The following is a 16,726-nucleotide window of genomic DNA, read 5'->3' as shown; positions in this document are numbered from 1 at the left end:
AGTGGCGAACAAAAAGACGCGTTCGCGACCTGGTGTTGACAGAAGCAGTAGCGAGCTATCTCGCAGCATGGCTTGGCAGAAACCCAACCCTCGTGGAAGGAACTCTTGGACTCAACTGGCTAAAAACCCAATAGCGTATTGTCCTAGAAAGGACTATTGTACTCCCAGTTATGCAAGATCTACAACAGTAATCAGCCTGCATGCGCTACCTCTCTTCCATGGCCTTAAAGTCAGCCTACCGCGTCTCCTTTATGCCATCATGCTTTTGCTGAATAAATTGTTTTTGGTATTGCTGCAAGTTCTTGGCTGGATCTAGTTGTGGGCGCCGTACTTCTTTTCATGCAAAAGATCAAAAGCGGCGGCTCAAGCGGTACTTTTGCTTTGCTGAAACGCGACGTTCTATCTCAGTCATTTTTGTTATAGAATGAGACCTAGAAAGATTTGATCGGTAGCCGCGCCTAACGCATGCATTATCTTCTTCAATGTTGGACGCCCTTCTTCTACAACTCAAATTCTTTTACAAGCTGAATCTGCCGAGCAGAATATTGTGGCTGCAAAGCACAAATACATGCGCTTTGTCCCCGAGAGGTTTTCCCTCACAGCTCATTGCAGAATCATGCAGGCAGTTTGCTTGCTTGCTTGCGACTTGTTTGTTTGCGTATTCAGCCACGTACCTTGCCACGTATCCGGATCACTCCAGGTCGTTCCCGCCTGCATTTGCAAATCGCGTACTGGGAGCACAAAAGCAGCATTCTCCCGAAAACATGAAAGCATTCCTCCACAACCACAAATTGTATTCTTCATCGCCGAGAAACACAAATTTTGAAAACTCACAGAACATCAGAACTTGTTTTGTCTGTGTATTGTGGGAAGGCCTGCTGAGTGAACCTTGCTCATCAATAACTTCCCGTTCGTCACCACTAAAATCTGCTCTCTATCTAACGGCCGACCATAGCGCCGGCGCACAATCTCATCATGCCCCCGAAAAAGGACGTCCCTGGCTGGAACCCTGTGTCCGGCGATGAGAAAGCCAAAGGGGCAAAGAGGAGTAGGCGTAAGGGAAAGAGCGGCACCAACTACGAGAATACTGAAGCAGGCCCGTCAGTACATTCTGCTTCTCTACCATATTATTTCGAGATAGACTGACAAAGTTAGGTCTTCGACTGTCCCATTACCAACCCCTGCTCAAACCGGCTATGGACCAGGCCCATCCCTTCAAAAACCACCGTCAGTATATCCTTCTCTCATACTCAGTACTTACATTCCTGCTCACATAGATAGAACATCGACCGGGACTAGCCAGACTCCGGCACCGATTGGTGCTCGGTATACTACACAAACTCCAGACCAGCCTGCCCAGGCAACTCCGTCTTCGACTCAGCCAACTCAGCCTTTGACACAGACAGGTTCTGGTCAAGCTGGTCAAGCTTCAGGTCAGCCTGCTCAAGCAGCCGTGTGAGTTTGATCCATGCTGCACCCGATCGTATCCCAGCTCGACTCAACGTTTGTTTAGGTCGACTAAGCCAACCAAAACACCTGGCCCAAATGCTTCGGCTAGTAATGATAGGAATACGGGCGAATCTTTTGCTGGGCTCGCTGCAGCCCAAATGGATCCAACTGGCGGACTACCAAACCGAAGTTTGGCTGGCTTGAACAATACAAAGCCAGGCTCTTCGACTGTCGCTCAACTACAAGAGACTTTGCCTGGTGCGGAAGGCTCCGAGAAGAAACAATCGATCAGCGATCCAACCAATGCGGATTCAGGAGCCGAATCGCCTGAGAGAACCCATCCACAGCTTCAACCACGACCAGGCGGCACCGGAACTAAAGGAAACCCCGTCACTCTTTCCACAAACCACTTCAAACTGGCTATTAGGCCGGGTCTAAAGCTGTATCGCTACAGCATCACAGTCTCGCCCGAGGCGAAAGGAAAGAAGCTAACCCAGATGATCAAAGAGGCACTGAGTCTTCCGGAATTCGACCTTCTGAGACCTGTAATCTTCTCAGACTTTTCGGCCTTCCTGTTATCACCCCAAATGCTCCCTGGTGATTTGATGAAGGTCTCTGTACCTTACAAGAAGGGGGACGGCGCTAAAGACCCAAATGATGCAAAATCTTCCAACGACAACGAAATTTCAAGTGGCGCTGAAGATTCAAGTGACCCTAGGAAGTACTACGTTAGATTCGAATTCATCAGGATGGTCGACTTCATCAATGCTACAAACGCCCAAGATGGCTCAGCAAACCAGGGAAATCTACCAATAGCGCAGGATCTCGATATCGTTCTTGGTCATTACCGAAAATTATCGCCGGACATTGCCATGATCGGTAAGCGGAAAGCATTTCCATTGCGAGTTCCAAACGTGGAGCCAATTTTCCTTTCAGAAGGCCAGCGTGAGGAGAGAGCTTTGCTAGCCGCTCTTCGAGGGTTTTTTTCCAGTGTCCGCCTTGGGACAGCCGGAATCTTAGTCAACGTCAACGTCAGTCACGGGCCATTCTACGTTCCAAGACAACTGCCCTTTGTGTTCAGAATGATTGAGAATCGTCCGCAAGTCCATGCTACAAGCATTCCGGGTCTTCTAAAACGTTGCGAGTAGAACTCACGCATTTACAACCCAAAAAGATCCTCAGGACGATTTCAGGATATGCATCTCCTGGACAAGGTAACGGCTATGAGGCCCATCCGCCAAGGGTGTCAACGTTCGGAGCTGGACCCCGGAATGTAGAGTTCTTCGAATACATATCCACCAAGCCGGCCATGGGACTGAAAGACAAAGAAAAGGCCAAGGATGGCCGTCTGACCGCTCACAATCTTAGTCAATGCGGCTGCGATGGCTCCTACATTAGCGTCTACGATTACTTCAAAAGGAGTATGTTAATCTGTCATCTCCCTTCCCCCGCCCTGACTGACTTTCAGTAGAATACCCGTCGCATCAGGTCTCTGAGACTATGCCCGTTGTCAATGTTGGGAATGCACAACATCCAGCATACCTACCGCTCAGCGCCTGCCTTGTGATTGCCCAACCATCAAAATTGACGCTCAGCTCAGACGAAACGGCTATCATGCAAAGATTTGCCGTACGCGTTCCTTGTCACAATGCAGACTCCATCAGCAACCGCGGATTCTCGACGCTTGGTCTGACAAATAACCCAAAGCTGGTAAGACTGCCATCCTTCCACAGAGCTAGACATGACCAAGATGACACTAACGTCGATAGGCAAGACTTGGCATAGCCATTGACCCTAAAAGAGTGGTACTCCAGGGTCGTGTCTTGCCACAACCGACCGTAATGTTCCACGACAAGTATGGAAAGGACAAATTTGGAGAATATGGTGGAAGTTCTCGATGGAACCTGGGAGGTATGAAGTTCAGGAGCTCAAAGAAGTTGGGAAGTTGGGCCTGTCTGAATATTCACTACGGCCAACGACCTGAGCAAAAGCACGACACTTTCGTGCAGAACTTCGTGAAAGTTCTCAATGACTGTGGTGTTGAAGCATCAGGACCACACACGACTCACCTAAGCGCAAGCCAACTCAACCAATTGGTCAGCATTTTTCATAATTATCAGTCCTCCAAGCCTGCCATCCGCCTCCTGCTTGTTGTACTACCCAACAAAGACTCGCAGCTTTACAACCAGGTCAAGCGACTTGGAGACCTCAAACATGGCATCCAAACAATTTGCGTCGTGGGTTTAAAAAATAAATTCTACAACACCGCGACGAACGACCGTGGAGAGCTCAGATCGACGCAATACTACGCGAACGTCGCGCTTAAGGTGAACATCAAAAATGACGGAATTAACCAGGTGCTCAAAAATGACCAATTAGGCTTCATCAGCGAAGGTGAAACAATGGTTGTTGGCATAGATGTGACCCATCCGTCTCCCGGATCTGGACCCGTTGCGCCAAGTGTAGCCGCCATGGTCGCTAGCTCTGATAAACACCTAGCTCAATGGCCAGCTGAGATTCGCATCAACCCAGCCCGTCAAGAACAAGTCGAAATGCTTCGCCCGATGCTTCGATCACATTTAATATATTGGAAAGAGAAGCATGGATCATTTCCAGAAAAACTTCTGATATACCGCGACGGAGTTTCCGAAGGCCAGTATCAGATGGTGCTTGACGAAGAGTTGCCGCAGCTCCGAGCGGCTTGTGAATTAGCCTACGGAGACCAGAGACCTCCACGTATAACCCTCATCATTGTCGGCAAACGTCACCATACTCGGTTCTACCGCTCAAAAATCACAGGTGAAATTATCAGAACCAATGAGGGAAAAGACGGCAACCCACCTTTTGGAACTGTGAGTACATTTTTGTTTATCTCGCCCTTAGTAGTGGGAGTTTCAACTCGCAAGATCTCCAAAGGCATCCAAACTTCTCAGTGCTTGCCTTCTCTCCGCGTTTTCGTTGCCAACCCATTCTCTCGCTACAAAGATGACATCCTGACTTCCAAACTAGGTCGTCGATACGGCAATCGTGGATCAAGTGCGAGATTGGGATTTCTACCTACAGTCACACACCGCTCTTCACGGGACCGCACGTCCAGCACACTACTTCGTCCTCTTGGACGAGATTTTCAAAAACCACACCCCGGAGATGCTGCAAAAAAACAAATGCAATAACGCTTCTGATCTTCTCTACAGCATAACGCACAACATGTGCTACCTGTTCTGCCGAGCCACAACGTCAGTCAGCATCCCTCCACCCGTTTACTACGCGGACATTGCGTGTGAGAGGGGTAGGCGCTGGAACAGCAGAGTCTTCGATTCATCGCAAAGCGAGGGGAGTGGTGGGAATGAGTTGGTGAATGATGACGTGAAGGTCCATAAATGGTTGACAAAAACGATGTTTTACATCTAAGGTATGTGTCTGAGGGCATTTTGGGATGGGCTGGAGGGAACTGGAAAACTGAACATTGATGCTGCAGAGGAGTGCGATGGGATACCAAATCTGGATTGTTGATGTTGGCGTTGAAGGTAAAATGGCAAAGCGTAGTGATGATAATGATTGTGAAGTGCAGATAGAGTTCGACATCGACGACTAATGATTCAATGCTTCCATATGCCTGGCTCATGTAGAGCGACCACAGCCACATTGCGAGACTGCAAACCCACCGGGAAGACAGCTGCGCGTCTCCGTCTTCAAGGACGCCAACATCGTTAATTCAGCTCAACAAGAGCTCTCCACGGCCACTCCTCTCCCCCTCCCGATATCTGTTCAGTCAATGCTCCCACGGTGAAAACCCATCAAAATCTCCATACTTAGATCACTCACCCCAAGCCCGTGGAATGACTGAAGGGTTTTGGTGTTTTTACATTGATTATATCTAGACTTATGGTGGGTGCTATGTATTGGAAGGACCGTATGATGAGAGTTCGTTGAGCATGAAGAAAGTCTTCTTCAACACTAGTCTACTACTTCAAAAGTATTACCGAAGATACAGCCGCTGCCGATCGATGCTGGGCGCAATCAGTTTTTGGATTGTGGGCGGCTCGTGTTCATCTTTGCAACCGTGAAGCGTATATATGATTGATTCGTGATGAGCCTACGCTATGCAGGCGGCCGCCGACCTACAGTCACATACATAACCCACTCCTTACCATCTTCCGCCTGCAAACACCCTCGACTCTCCCTCACCAACTCCTGCACCTCCGCCTTGCCCAACCCCAGCCCCTCCACCATCTGCGGCACGATAAACTCATATAACGGCGCGAGCTCCCTCGCCTGATGCGCCCCGATACGCCGCGACTCCGGCCATTGATCCGCGGCCCATGTTCCGAACGGAGCCGAATACCGCGTCATACCCACATCGACCAGACCCGCCTCCCGCATGTATCCGGCCACGTTGCTGCCGCAGTGCAGATCCAAGCCTTTCCTCTTCGCGCCTGCCTTTATCGCCCGGACCCATTCCCAGTCGTCGCTGCAGACGCGGCCGTGCTTGATCCTGCAACTCGACCCACCCGCCCGGCTTCAACAAGGGCACCACGGTATCGCGCATGTAGCCCGCCCAGTCCACCATGCCGTAGATCAAGAGCCGGCCGCGAGCCGTTCGTCGGTCCTGGACAGCTTTTTCACGTCGCCTTGGATGTACGTGACGTTCGCCGTCGGGGCCGCCCGGGGCCGGTGGATGTGCGGGACGGGGGAGAGGTCGAGGCCGTAGATGTGGGAGGCGGTCGGGTAGGTGGCGGCGAGATGGTGCGTGACGGCGTTGGTTCCGCAGCCGATGTCGAGGAGGCGGTGCGGGTTGCGGAGGGGGGCGTGGATCACGCGGTTGTGCATGAGGTCTGCGAAGCCGGCGGCTTGGTCTTCGAGGCGGTTATGCTCGACGGTGCTGGGGGGTCGTTGGTGGTGGCATGACGTGTGAGTGCGTGGGGGGTGTAGGGAGAGGGGATGATGCCTACTCATTTGGTAGGTTGTACTCGGCATCGGTGTTGTGGGACGATCTTTGCGCGGCAGGGGTCGCCATTGGGAAGGACCGGGGGAGATGATTGATCTATTGGTTTTGGGATTCCAATTCTGGCACCAAGATTCTAAAGATAAGTTCGCGGTGGACGTGGTGACCAGACCCGTTTTGCCTCAGGAATCACAGATAGAGAGGACATTTCGCAGACAAAGGCCGGATCAAGCGGGTCGAAGTTGAGAGAGTCTAGGACAAACTAAGTTGATACGCGGCATGAAAAGTGCGCATAGGAGACCTCGCTCAGAGAAAGTACTGCGGAAGAAGCTGAACGTGGGGGTTTCCTTTTAACAACCAGTGCAAAATGTGAAGTAACAATATGGGTCTCGCGAATGGGAAAAACCCCCAGAAAAGGGGCAGAACCCCCTTTTCTACCCGTCTTCATCTATACATTACTTGTCCCAACTCAGGTGCCAGTTCTCCACGCGCCGGAAGCAAGCAGCCAAAACCCTCAGCTGCGTCTTCGAAATTTGGCGTAGATCCGAACAGCAAATCAGCCCATGCGCTGGTTTTGTTGAGGATGTCGAGTGTTGAAGCTGATTCACTGTGACAACTGCAGTGCCTGGTAGCAGACTAGATTCTACTTCACCCTTATGTACGGCTTCCAAACGCTAGACCCGTTCGCGGTACGTATCAGTACCTACGATGGGCGACTTTAGCACCAGGCAGTGCTCCCCCTCGTCCCAAGTCTTGGTATGCGTACAACGATATCTCCGTCAATCAATACATGATTGTCGCAGACTTGTTGTCAGTCCTTCAGCTCGTCAGAGTACGAAAATCGAATAGAAGTCTGCCCCCCACCTTCCCCCCCCCCCAGTCAAGTCAGTAGGTATCGCGCAACTTAGAGGACCAATTGCATCGACAAGTCGATGATGAGATAGTGGCAATGGGCAACTAGTCAACTCCTGTGGCAGCCAGGACCGAATGTGGAGCGATAGGCGGGACAGACCGAGCTCGAGCGAATCGCTCTATTTGCATGCACAATGCTCATCGACGGAACCGTCAGTCGGCGGCGCGTCCCATTAGTGTGTCTTTGCTTTTTCTACTTCCATCTCATAACTCTTATTTGCTGCTAAAATCGAAGACAGCCTTTAAAAAGGACCGGTTCAACACTATCCTGTCCACATGAAGTACTCGTCATCATGGAGAACGAGCGACAGAGGGACGGAAGGTTGAAAAGGGGGTACAGTATAAGAGTATCGTCTTGCCTGGGCACTATTCTTAGCAGAAGAGCAAGGGATTGTTGTTAAGTAGAAACAAAAAAAAGCACAGATGTATAGGGTCTACTGTCTCATTATGCAAGTAGACGTTTACCCCCCTAAGACCAGCCCCTCTTCCAGCGCGGACCTTTCATTCCCCCCTCTCCACGAACCCACAAAACTCCACCCCATCACCAGTCCCACAAGCCATTAACACGATCTCCCACCCACCATCCCGCCACCGCACCTCCGTCGCCTCCCACCCAAACCCCACTATCCGCAGCTGCACCTCAGGAGAAATCTTCACACCCAGCCGCGACTCCCGCACCACAGCCTGGGAACTCCAACACCGAACGCAGAACACCCGCCGTTTCCGCTCCGATCCAGCGGCGGGACTTCCGTTCCGTCGCTGTTTCTAGGCGTAGGTACGACATCCCACGCCCAGAAACGGCCCGGGCCCGACGTGCGCGCGGAGAAAAGGCGCACGTCCGATTCTGGCCCTCCGACGACGTGAAGACATGCAAGAGGATGCCGCTCGCGTGGTCGGAGATGCAGAACGTCTGATACCAGCTCACAGGCGCGCTGGAGGCTGGAGCCGGCGGGGTGGAAACCCTGGCTTTTCGGGATCGTTGCCAGGGCGTGCGGTCAGCGCGGGTATGATTTGTGCGGACTTTGATATATTTGATGATTCTGGTGTTTCGGAGGTATGACTGCATGCTTCGCCTCTTGCATCATTTACCAGTACTTACATACGTACGTCTCGTTCCGAAGTGTTGTAGCCCCGAGTCCCCCCACGACGCCGTCTACATACATACTCGTACCGCGCGCTTACCCAGTGCTTGGGTCGTACGCATGCTCCGTCCGTCAGCAAAGCCCGCTCGCGCTCCTCGCTCGCCTGGATTGCCCATCCAAAACATATAAGATAGAGATAACCTCCGGCTCCGCCTTCACAGCACCGCCCCCTCACAGCCAATGTGCAGAAGCAGACCCCAGACTCGCTTTACCGATGAGATAGTGGACAGCAGACGAACGCTTGTTAGTCTTTATTGCCGTCTCACTAACGTATATGGCAGCCGTGACCTTTATGAAGCCCGCTATTTGTTGGATCATTGCTGCGTTACACAAGACCCACAAGCAAGTTTCTACCGGCAATCATCGGACCATAGTTGTACCTGGTGACCGCAATGAGGGTGACGATAATTCCAAATAGTGTCGCCATTCAGGAGCCATGTACGTCTGCCCAAGCAAATGCCGAACAAGAAGATGAGAAGGGAGCTCCCAAGCCAAGCCCCAAGTATGAAATCTGAGCTGATCATGGATATCGTGGTCACGGACGGCCGCTGGTAGGACGTCAGTTAAGGGCAGATTAGTTGTCTCATTCTATTTGTGAAAAAGCGCATCATACGCACAAGTGTAACGCACATAGGAGGTAAATAAATGGTTTGGCGGTCTCGTGCCGGGGATAGCAAGCCTGAATGGGCGAAAATAGAGGTCTAAACAGACGTTGTTCTCGTACCCCGGCGCAAGGAAATTTCCATGCCCATGGCATAGAACTGGAGTAGAATGACTAGGGACAGGCGTGGGTGGGTGGGAAAAAAGTATGCAATGGCTATGAAAGAGACGAACCCGAAAGAAGTGCCATCGGCAGGTCCAAGACTGGCATCTATATAGCTCTTAGTGAACACCTGTCTCCTACCCCTGTCAGGGTAGCTGACAAGGACCTGAAACGGCGGCAGTAGCATAAGACCCACTAAGCCCCGGTCCCACTGTGGCGAATTGTACGGCATGTAGCCGGTACCTACATGCATAGCTTCTTGGAACGACAGCACCAAGGACAGCTTCGTCCCAGGCGAGTGTGATCTCAGCAAGACCAGCGCCGACGACTGCTTGCCACAAGAGTCGCCGGCCTTGTGCAACCATTTTCGCGAGAGTGAATGACAAGATTGGAGAAAGGCAAGATGAAGGAAAAGCATGGTCGACGGAAGACCGAACTTGTGCCGCGCGACTTGGGGTGAACGGGGAAAGAAGAGGTTGTGAGTTCGGCTGGGTGTGACGTGAAACCTTCCTTCTTCAGGTGTGTGTAGGAGGGATTCCATAGGCTCCCATTTGTACCTTTACTAGTTGTCACGAGACAAAAACAGTAGCGTATATGTGTTATAATACCAGCCCCTTCGGCTATCGCATACATGTCGCGTATTAGCCACTAGCTACCAGCCACCTGTTTTATATACATAAATATCCGTACATCCCATGTATCAATAATCAGTCTTTCAGTCACAATCATTCTTTCTAACATGTCTGATATCCTACTTTCAACAATATGAGGCCAAGGTCGGCTATGGAGCTCTTTGCGCTGGTTGTGCGGGGGTGTTGCAAATTGCTACCACGCCGACGGCGAACCATTTCCCCAGGATATGATTTCTTGCCGAATCATACCCCCAGATTTGGTGTATAAGTATGAATCAGTGACAGTGGTTCAGGAAATGACTTGGTAAGAATTCATAATTTTGGGGTATGGTTCGGTAAATCGCCTGGGGAGGATGCTGCAGCTAACGTGCCCCATAGCCAGACCCAACCGGCTTTACCTATGAACGCCGGCTTATTAATGCGGTGGGCGTCGTTCAAGATATGCCGGAAGTGCCTGTACATGCGTGATCATGCCCGAGTCATGCCGATGCCGTAGTTCTAGCTGACGGCGATGCATGGCTAGAAGATGTATGTAATGTGACTTGAAGATCATTTACCGGGAGGGGACGAAGATGCTTGATGTACGGCGCCATTCGGACAGGTACTGAAAAGGCGTGCATGTCCTGGTTGATGATGCTAGTATGATCGGTGGCTAATTGTAGCCGAGTGCTACCCGGTAATGCACGGTCTAAGATCCGATAAATCCGGGTGTGAGTTCCGGGGGATCCTGCAATACCGGGTACCTTTCCGGGTGCGATACGAATAACCGCCTGCTAGCGCCGCTTCGTTCGGAGCTTAAACCAGGCCCCCGGGCTCTAGTACTTCGGACGGAGCAAACCCGTCCTCTCGTCCTCCCATCCTCCCATCCTCCCATCATATCCTGTTCGACACCCTGTTCTCGCCTTCGGTCAGAGGCGTTCGACTACCAGCTCAGCTAGGGAACATTGATTGGATATGCCTAAAATGTACGCATATCAGGGTGTAGGAATACGGCAAGATCGATCACAGGGTGAATAAGAAGTTTAGTCCCCCTCCTTGGGACCTTTATCCCACAGACCTGGCTCTGATGCCATCTTTGATCAAGTGTGCCAAGAAAGTGTTACGATATTGGAAAAGGTGGAGATCTAGGCCTCCTCCAGTCAGGCCGGCCCTTTGCTACAGCGTTCTGTGCGATAACAGCGGACATTTGAGACTGCTCCAGAACCAAAAAATTAAAGCAATAAGACTATCCCAGCCTGCCATCAGCCGCTTGCTGAGATAACAACTGCCGTTGCGTCTTTCCCGTCGCAGTCTTCGGGAGTTCTTGCACCAAGAATATCTTGGCCGGCACCTTGTGTGCGGAGACCCTATCTCGAATCCATCTTTTCAGCTTTGATCGTTCCACTTGTTCACCTTCCCTTAATGTTACAGCCAGACCGACATCTTGCCCATAGATGTCGTCGGGCATGGAGAAAGTCGCCGCCTCGGCCACGGCCGGATGCTGCGTAACGGTGTTGTCTAGCTCGACCGGGCTGATCTTCTCCCCTCCTTTGTTGATGAATTCTCTTATGCGTCCTGTGATGAAGAGATAATGATTGCTATCCAGATAACCAAAGTCACCAGTGCGGAAGAAACCGTCCAGCGTGAACAGACGAGCATTTGCATCAGGGTCGTTCAGGTAGCCTTTCGTAATGTTGTCTCCTCGCATACAAATCTCTCCTTCGAGTCCAGCATCAAGCGGTGCGCCAGCCTCATCGCGAATCGTAACCTCAGGACCCTGCGGGATCCCGACGCTGCCCGGTAGTCGAGGACCTGGAGGCAGAGGGTTGGATGTGCAAAAGGACGAGGTTTCGGTGAGACCGTACGAGTCAACCACGGGAATTTGGAATCTTGATTCAAGCTCACGAAACATGGCAGGTGGTAGCGGTGAAGAGCTACACCTGATGAATCGGAGCCTAGGTGGCATGACCCCAGGAGGAGGAAGCTGCAGAATCAGTCGGTGCATTGTTGGCGTCGTTGTATACCAAGTGGCATTGTGCTCAGTTAAGTCTTGCCAGAAAGACTTCGGTGAGTACCTCGGAGGTAAAATGACGGCTCCTCGAGACTTCAAAGTGGCGAGACAGGCGAGCAGGCCTGCAACATGGAACAAGGGTGTAAGGAGCATCGTACGGTCGTCTACCTTAAGATTGTACCCTTTGCAAACGTTTTCTACGGCCCATTACCGCCGATGTCACTCTCACAGATGGGATGTACTTACTCGCAGACACATCAAGGTTCTTGTGGGTCAATGGCACCTGAAGGATACGTGTCAAACAAGCATTTGATCTCCAAGAACACCAGACTCACAGCTTTCGGCCTTCCAGTGGTCCCACTTGTATGCAGCAGCAAAGCAATGTCAGTATCAAGAGGCTCAATGCACGTGGTCGCCCTTTGCTCGCCCTTTGGCCGCACATTCCGGACAATTATCTCCAGAATTACATCTTGTCCGTCCCAGTAGCACTCGGCGATTCCAGCACCATGTCTCTTGGCCGCTCTGACTGAGTCACTGTTCGCCTCGTACGCCCCTTTCGGTACAATGACCATCACTGGATTCACATCGCCCAAATAAAAGTCAAATTCATTTTCTTTGTTGCTAGGGTTCAAAAGAGCAGCGATGCCCCGTTGCTTCGTTATGGCAAGGAACACAGTGACCAGCTCAATGGAATTAGGCAAGGCGACGGCGATTGTTTGTTGAGTGAAGTCAGTCGTAGCTGCAAGTCTCTGTTGCAGGAGCCTGGTTTGGTGTTCCAGTTGAGACTGCGAAAGGGTGACAACGTCTTCTCCAGGTACGATAATGCTTGGCTCTGGGTGCTCCGAAGAGCCATTTGCACCACTAGTGTTAATGCTGTTTTCCATAGCAGGGATGCATCTAGAGGTGATGGGATCAATGCCAGACAGCTTTGTAGGAGAAAAACGGCAATAATATGCTCTGGAAACGCAAGTCAAAAGAAAATGGCGATCACTTTTGCGATCAGTTTTCGGCAATCAGAGCACCGAGAAGGGGGATAAGAGAAAGCGGAAAGCGAGATTAAGTTGGATGTGGTGAGCAAAACGATGTTCAGCCATCACTAGCTGCATGTGCCAAAAATATATAGGGGACCGTTCGCTCGCGCTCGGTGACTGCAACCTCTCGCGTTCGGCCTGGTCAGAGTCAATCAAAGTTTGCGCTAGCGAAACCCGATTAAGTAGGTACTCAAATATCAACCATCATGGTACACTGACGTCTTCATGAAGTCATTCCGATACAATCGTACTGTTATTAATTGAGCTTCTGGTGTATCCAGGCAACCCAGACATTGCTCCTTTGTACACGAGTACACGAACAATGGAGAGCATGGAGACGCGTCTGCGAGCCGCATGGTGTCAAGTCTTGGACATGGAGGAGGATGAGCTTGATAGCGACAGCCACTTTTTCCAAGAAGGTGGCGACTCCGTAGCAGCCATGCGCCTCATCGGCATCGCAGAAAGCTATAAAATCCAACTCGACAACGGCACCATCTACGATTTTCCAATGCTGAAGAACATGGCATCAAACAGCCAAGAGATCAGCGTAACGCCGGAAACCAGCGCCCCTAAGGCTATCATAGAAAGTCTTGATGAGGACCTAGTCCAAGCCTGTGCAGAAGCCTGCAAGATCAATCCGCAGGTAATTGAAGACATCTTTCCAGCTATCGAGATCCAAAACATAATTCAACAATGGCACATGAAGCATGGAAGTGCCATGCTGCAATATGTGTTCCAAATCCACGGACCCGCCAGCAAAGATCTCATACGCGAGGTGTTCGATGTAATACGACAAAAGAATCAAATCCTACGGACACGATTAGTGCAGCACAAAGGTGCGCTTTATCAAGTCGTCGTTAAGGACAATGCAGAATGGTACGAAGGCACCAATCTATCCGAGTACCGGAACAGCGTTTTCTCCCAGGACGGGTGGGTACTATACGGCGATCCGCTGTTCCGATATGCTTTCATAGAAGAAGGCCGTGATCTCTACTTTGCATACACGTCCCATCACAGCGGCTATGATGGATGGACAAACCATCTCGTATTTGACGCCTTGGAAGAAGGACTGCGCGACCTCGAAGCCTTACGGCAGAAGCCAGTGCGAGCCCAATTCAAGCAATTTGGCGAATGGCTCCAAAAACATTCCACAGCTCAAGACGATGTTACAAAGTCCATGGCGTATTGGAAATCATACCTTGATGGGTTCCAGGGCTTCGGGGATCAGTTCCACGTCGCTTCCGGTTACACGCCATACGAGACGACACGTCTCACGAAGATCATGCCCTTGAGAAGACGAGGATCTGCATTTGCTCTGTCGACAATGGCACATGCGGCTTGGGCAATCTCCCTTGGGAATGTCTATCGGCATAATGATATCCTCTTCATGTCAGTCGCGTCGGGGCGTCGGATGCCGCGCGACAACCCTTTACCTGGAGTCGAATCGATCATGGGGCCACTCGTGGCTGGAACGTATCTTCGTCCCCGGCTCCGTGCTGATCAGGCAATCGAGGACCTACTGCGAGACACGCAAGACCACATGTTATCGACGATTCCGTACCAGCGCGAAAGCCGCAGAGTCATAGCGGAGATTTTGGGGCCGCGGGCTATCTGTCTGTCAGCCTTAAACTGGCATCCTATGGGTAACGATATGCCGGCACGCGTCATTGACTTTGAGAATCCCGATGGATCCATAACGCGACTCGAAGGACGGCGCGATCTGCACACCCCCTTCACCATTCCAATCACGCTGGTCATTGATGTCTGGGAGCATCATGACCATCTCAGGATAATTGCCAAATGGGACGAGAAGCTCTACGATCACGACCGTGTGGCCTTGATGCTGGACCAGCTGGCGGAGAACCTCAGTAGAATTGCCGCATCCAAAGTTCAACGTGTGGGGGATCTCTGGACGATGCGGGGTACGTCGGGCAACGGGCCGGTAAATGATCGGAGGCTCGATGACAGAGACAGGTCTCCCCCGGCCCAAGAAGCCCTAGTCGACAGCTCTCCGCCCGGGACAGAAGTTGGAGACACGCTTGGCACAGAGGCCAAAGGAGATTCAGCCGCCTTCACTCCTGGAACCACCGGTCAAGGCATCCCAGTCGAACACCCCTCCAACGACAACGCAGGTCCCAAAGTCGCGACACCAATCCTCGATATCCCTCACTCCGACTCAACCACTAACGTCTCCATCATCAACGGGGAGTAACTTCAGGGTGCTGGCGTGTCTAGAGAGAATATCACTAGGATGGTGAGATACGGGTGGTTTGGTCATTCTATAGTCTAGTTCCTGTATTGCCGAAATTCGTGGACTGGTTCATCCCCGAACATGCCTCCAGATCTTAGAAAGCTCAATATTTGTTGTCGTCTAGAATGAGCAGGACATCGGGGCCAGATACGCCAAGGACTGTGAAGAGCCTCCTAAGGAGTTTGAGCCACGACCTGACAAACTTGTAAACTATCCCAAAGCTCACTTTCAGACCGGCGAGAAAAGCCTACCGGACAAGCAGACCTACTCATCTAAGACGTATCCACAGCACCCTCCTCCCGCACCCATTCCCACAGACCTCTCTCTCAGACCCTCTCACACCGCATCCACCGCCCCAGCCGCACTCCCATTCCTCCCCACCCCCACCCCATCCAAATCCGTCGTAACCACCCTCGTCCAAGCCCCCACATACACAAACCCGAACCCGGGCCCCAAACCCTGGAACCGATAAAACGGCTGCTGCGCCTTCGGCGCCGGCGGCGAAGACGGCCAGTAAAGCAGCACGCCCTCGCAGAGCCGGTAGAAGCCCCATTCGCGGGCGAGCCGCCACGCCTCGTCGAGGTCCAGGCGGACGTCCAGGCGCATGGCGCCCATCTCGGCGGGGACGTCGTCGTGGGAGAGGACGGGCGGGTCCCAGACGGACCAGACGGGGGTCATGTCGACGTGGAGGCTGCGGAAGGCGTGGTGGGTGGGACCGTCCCGGATGCTGAAGACGATGCGGACGCGGGTGAGGGAGGGGAGGGAGGCGGTGGGGCCGGTGGGGGAGGAGGCGCGGACGAAGCGGAAGGTCGCGGTGGGGTGTTTGGCGATTGTTTTCAGGACGGCGGAGGTGACTGTGTCGAGGAATGATGGGATGTCGGTATTGGTGGTGGTGGTGATGTTGTGGGGGGGTGAGAGGGGTATGTTTGAGGTGGCCGGGTGGAGATCAGGAGCTGGGGAGAGGCTTGGGGTGAGGAGGATGTTGGGGATGTTGCTTGCGGTGACGAGGAGGGTGAACGGAGGGAGGAATAGGAGGCTAAGGAGTGGATGCATGGCTTGCAGATGACATGCAGAGACTCGTGGATAGGTGGGTTCGTGCGACTGTGCAGTGTGAAGGACATGAAAACAGAAGTCGTGATGTCCGCAGGAACCTTCTTCCAATTGCGCGTGAGTGAATACTTTTGCAAATTAAGCGAGCACCGCCCAAGGCCGAGCAGTGGGGGAGAAAAACGCAAAGACCTACCACGGATCCAGAGGTTTTGACTTTGAGAACGAGCGGCAATTGCGGTTCGAAGACATTATTGGTTCCCATAAGAATTGGCGCAAGTCGCATCAGACATCGCGTAAAGATTTGGGAGTCCCAAGCAGTGCAAGCACCTAGAGGCGAACTCTGACAGCCACGGCTAAAGACTCCACTGCTCCTGCTCTGATGAACGATAGCCGAAGACTCAAGGTCCCCCAAATCTATCTGAGCCGAGTCAGCTTGAGATTCTGTGCACCTCGGACATTTCCCCAGTCTGTGCTCTGTCGATTGGATGCCGCAGCATACACGCAACCCGATGGATACCAAGCCTTATATACGAGCTCCATTTGTCAAGATCAGTATCGAGG

At 52.1% G+C, this 16,726-nt stretch overlaps 4 protein-coding genes across 4 annotated transcripts; 2 read left to right on the top strand and 2 right to left on the bottom strand.

Annotated features, from left to right (window-relative positions):
- Positions 1 to 975: 975 nt before the first annotated feature.
- On the top strand, positions 976 to 4,860 carry HO133_003176 (uncharacterized protein; the record flags this gene model as incomplete). The annotated part of the gene is made up of 7 exons (XM_037294100.1): positions 976 to 1,100; positions 1,282 to 1,455; positions 1,514 to 2,480; positions 2,624 to 2,870; positions 2,921 to 3,159; positions 3,219 to 4,301; positions 4,459 to 4,860. The coding sequence occupies 7 exons, from the start codon at positions 976 to 978 to the stop codon at positions 4,858 to 4,860; spliced, it is 3,237 nt and encodes a 1,078-aa protein (XP_037150178.1).
- A 1,167-nt stretch (positions 4,861 to 6,027) lies between these two features.
- On the bottom strand, positions 6,028 to 6,466 carry HO133_003175 (uncharacterized protein; the record flags this gene model as incomplete). The annotated part of the gene is made up of 2 exons (XM_037294099.1): positions 6,028 to 6,331; positions 6,402 to 6,466. 2 exons carry the CDS (start codon positions 6,464 to 6,466, stop codon positions 6,028 to 6,030), a joined length of 369 nt encoding a protein of 122 aa, XP_037150177.1.
- Positions 6,467 to 11,068: 4,602 nt separating this feature from the next.
- HO133_003174 (uncharacterized protein) lies at positions 11,069 to 12,717 on the bottom strand (the record flags this gene model as incomplete). The annotated part of the gene is made up of 3 exons (XM_037294098.1): positions 11,069 to 12,030; positions 12,080 to 12,116; positions 12,169 to 12,717. 3 exons carry the CDS (start codon positions 12,715 to 12,717, stop codon positions 11,069 to 11,071), a joined length of 1,548 nt encoding a protein of 515 aa, XP_037150176.1.
- A 469-nt stretch (positions 12,718 to 13,186) lies between these two features.
- HO133_003173 (uncharacterized protein) lies at positions 13,187 to 15,076 on the top strand (the record flags this gene model as incomplete). Its single annotated transcript, XM_037294097.1, has 1 exon — positions 13,187 to 15,076. The coding sequence occupies one exon, from the start codon at positions 13,187 to 13,189 to the stop codon at positions 15,074 to 15,076; it is 1,890 nt and encodes a 629-aa protein (XP_037150175.1).
- Positions 15,077 to 16,726: the final 1,650 nt, after the last annotated feature.

This window comes from Letharia lupina (assembly GCF_014066315.1).
Source record: "Letharia lupina isolate WasteWater1 chromosome Unknown contig_16, whole genome shotgun sequence".
In the NCBI taxonomy this organism is placed as follows: Eukaryota; Fungi; Ascomycota; class Lecanoromycetes; order Lecanorales; family Parmeliaceae; genus Letharia; species Letharia lupina.
Note: the sequence above shows the minus strand (reverse complement) of the source record. Positions and strands in the feature narration are given on the sequence as shown.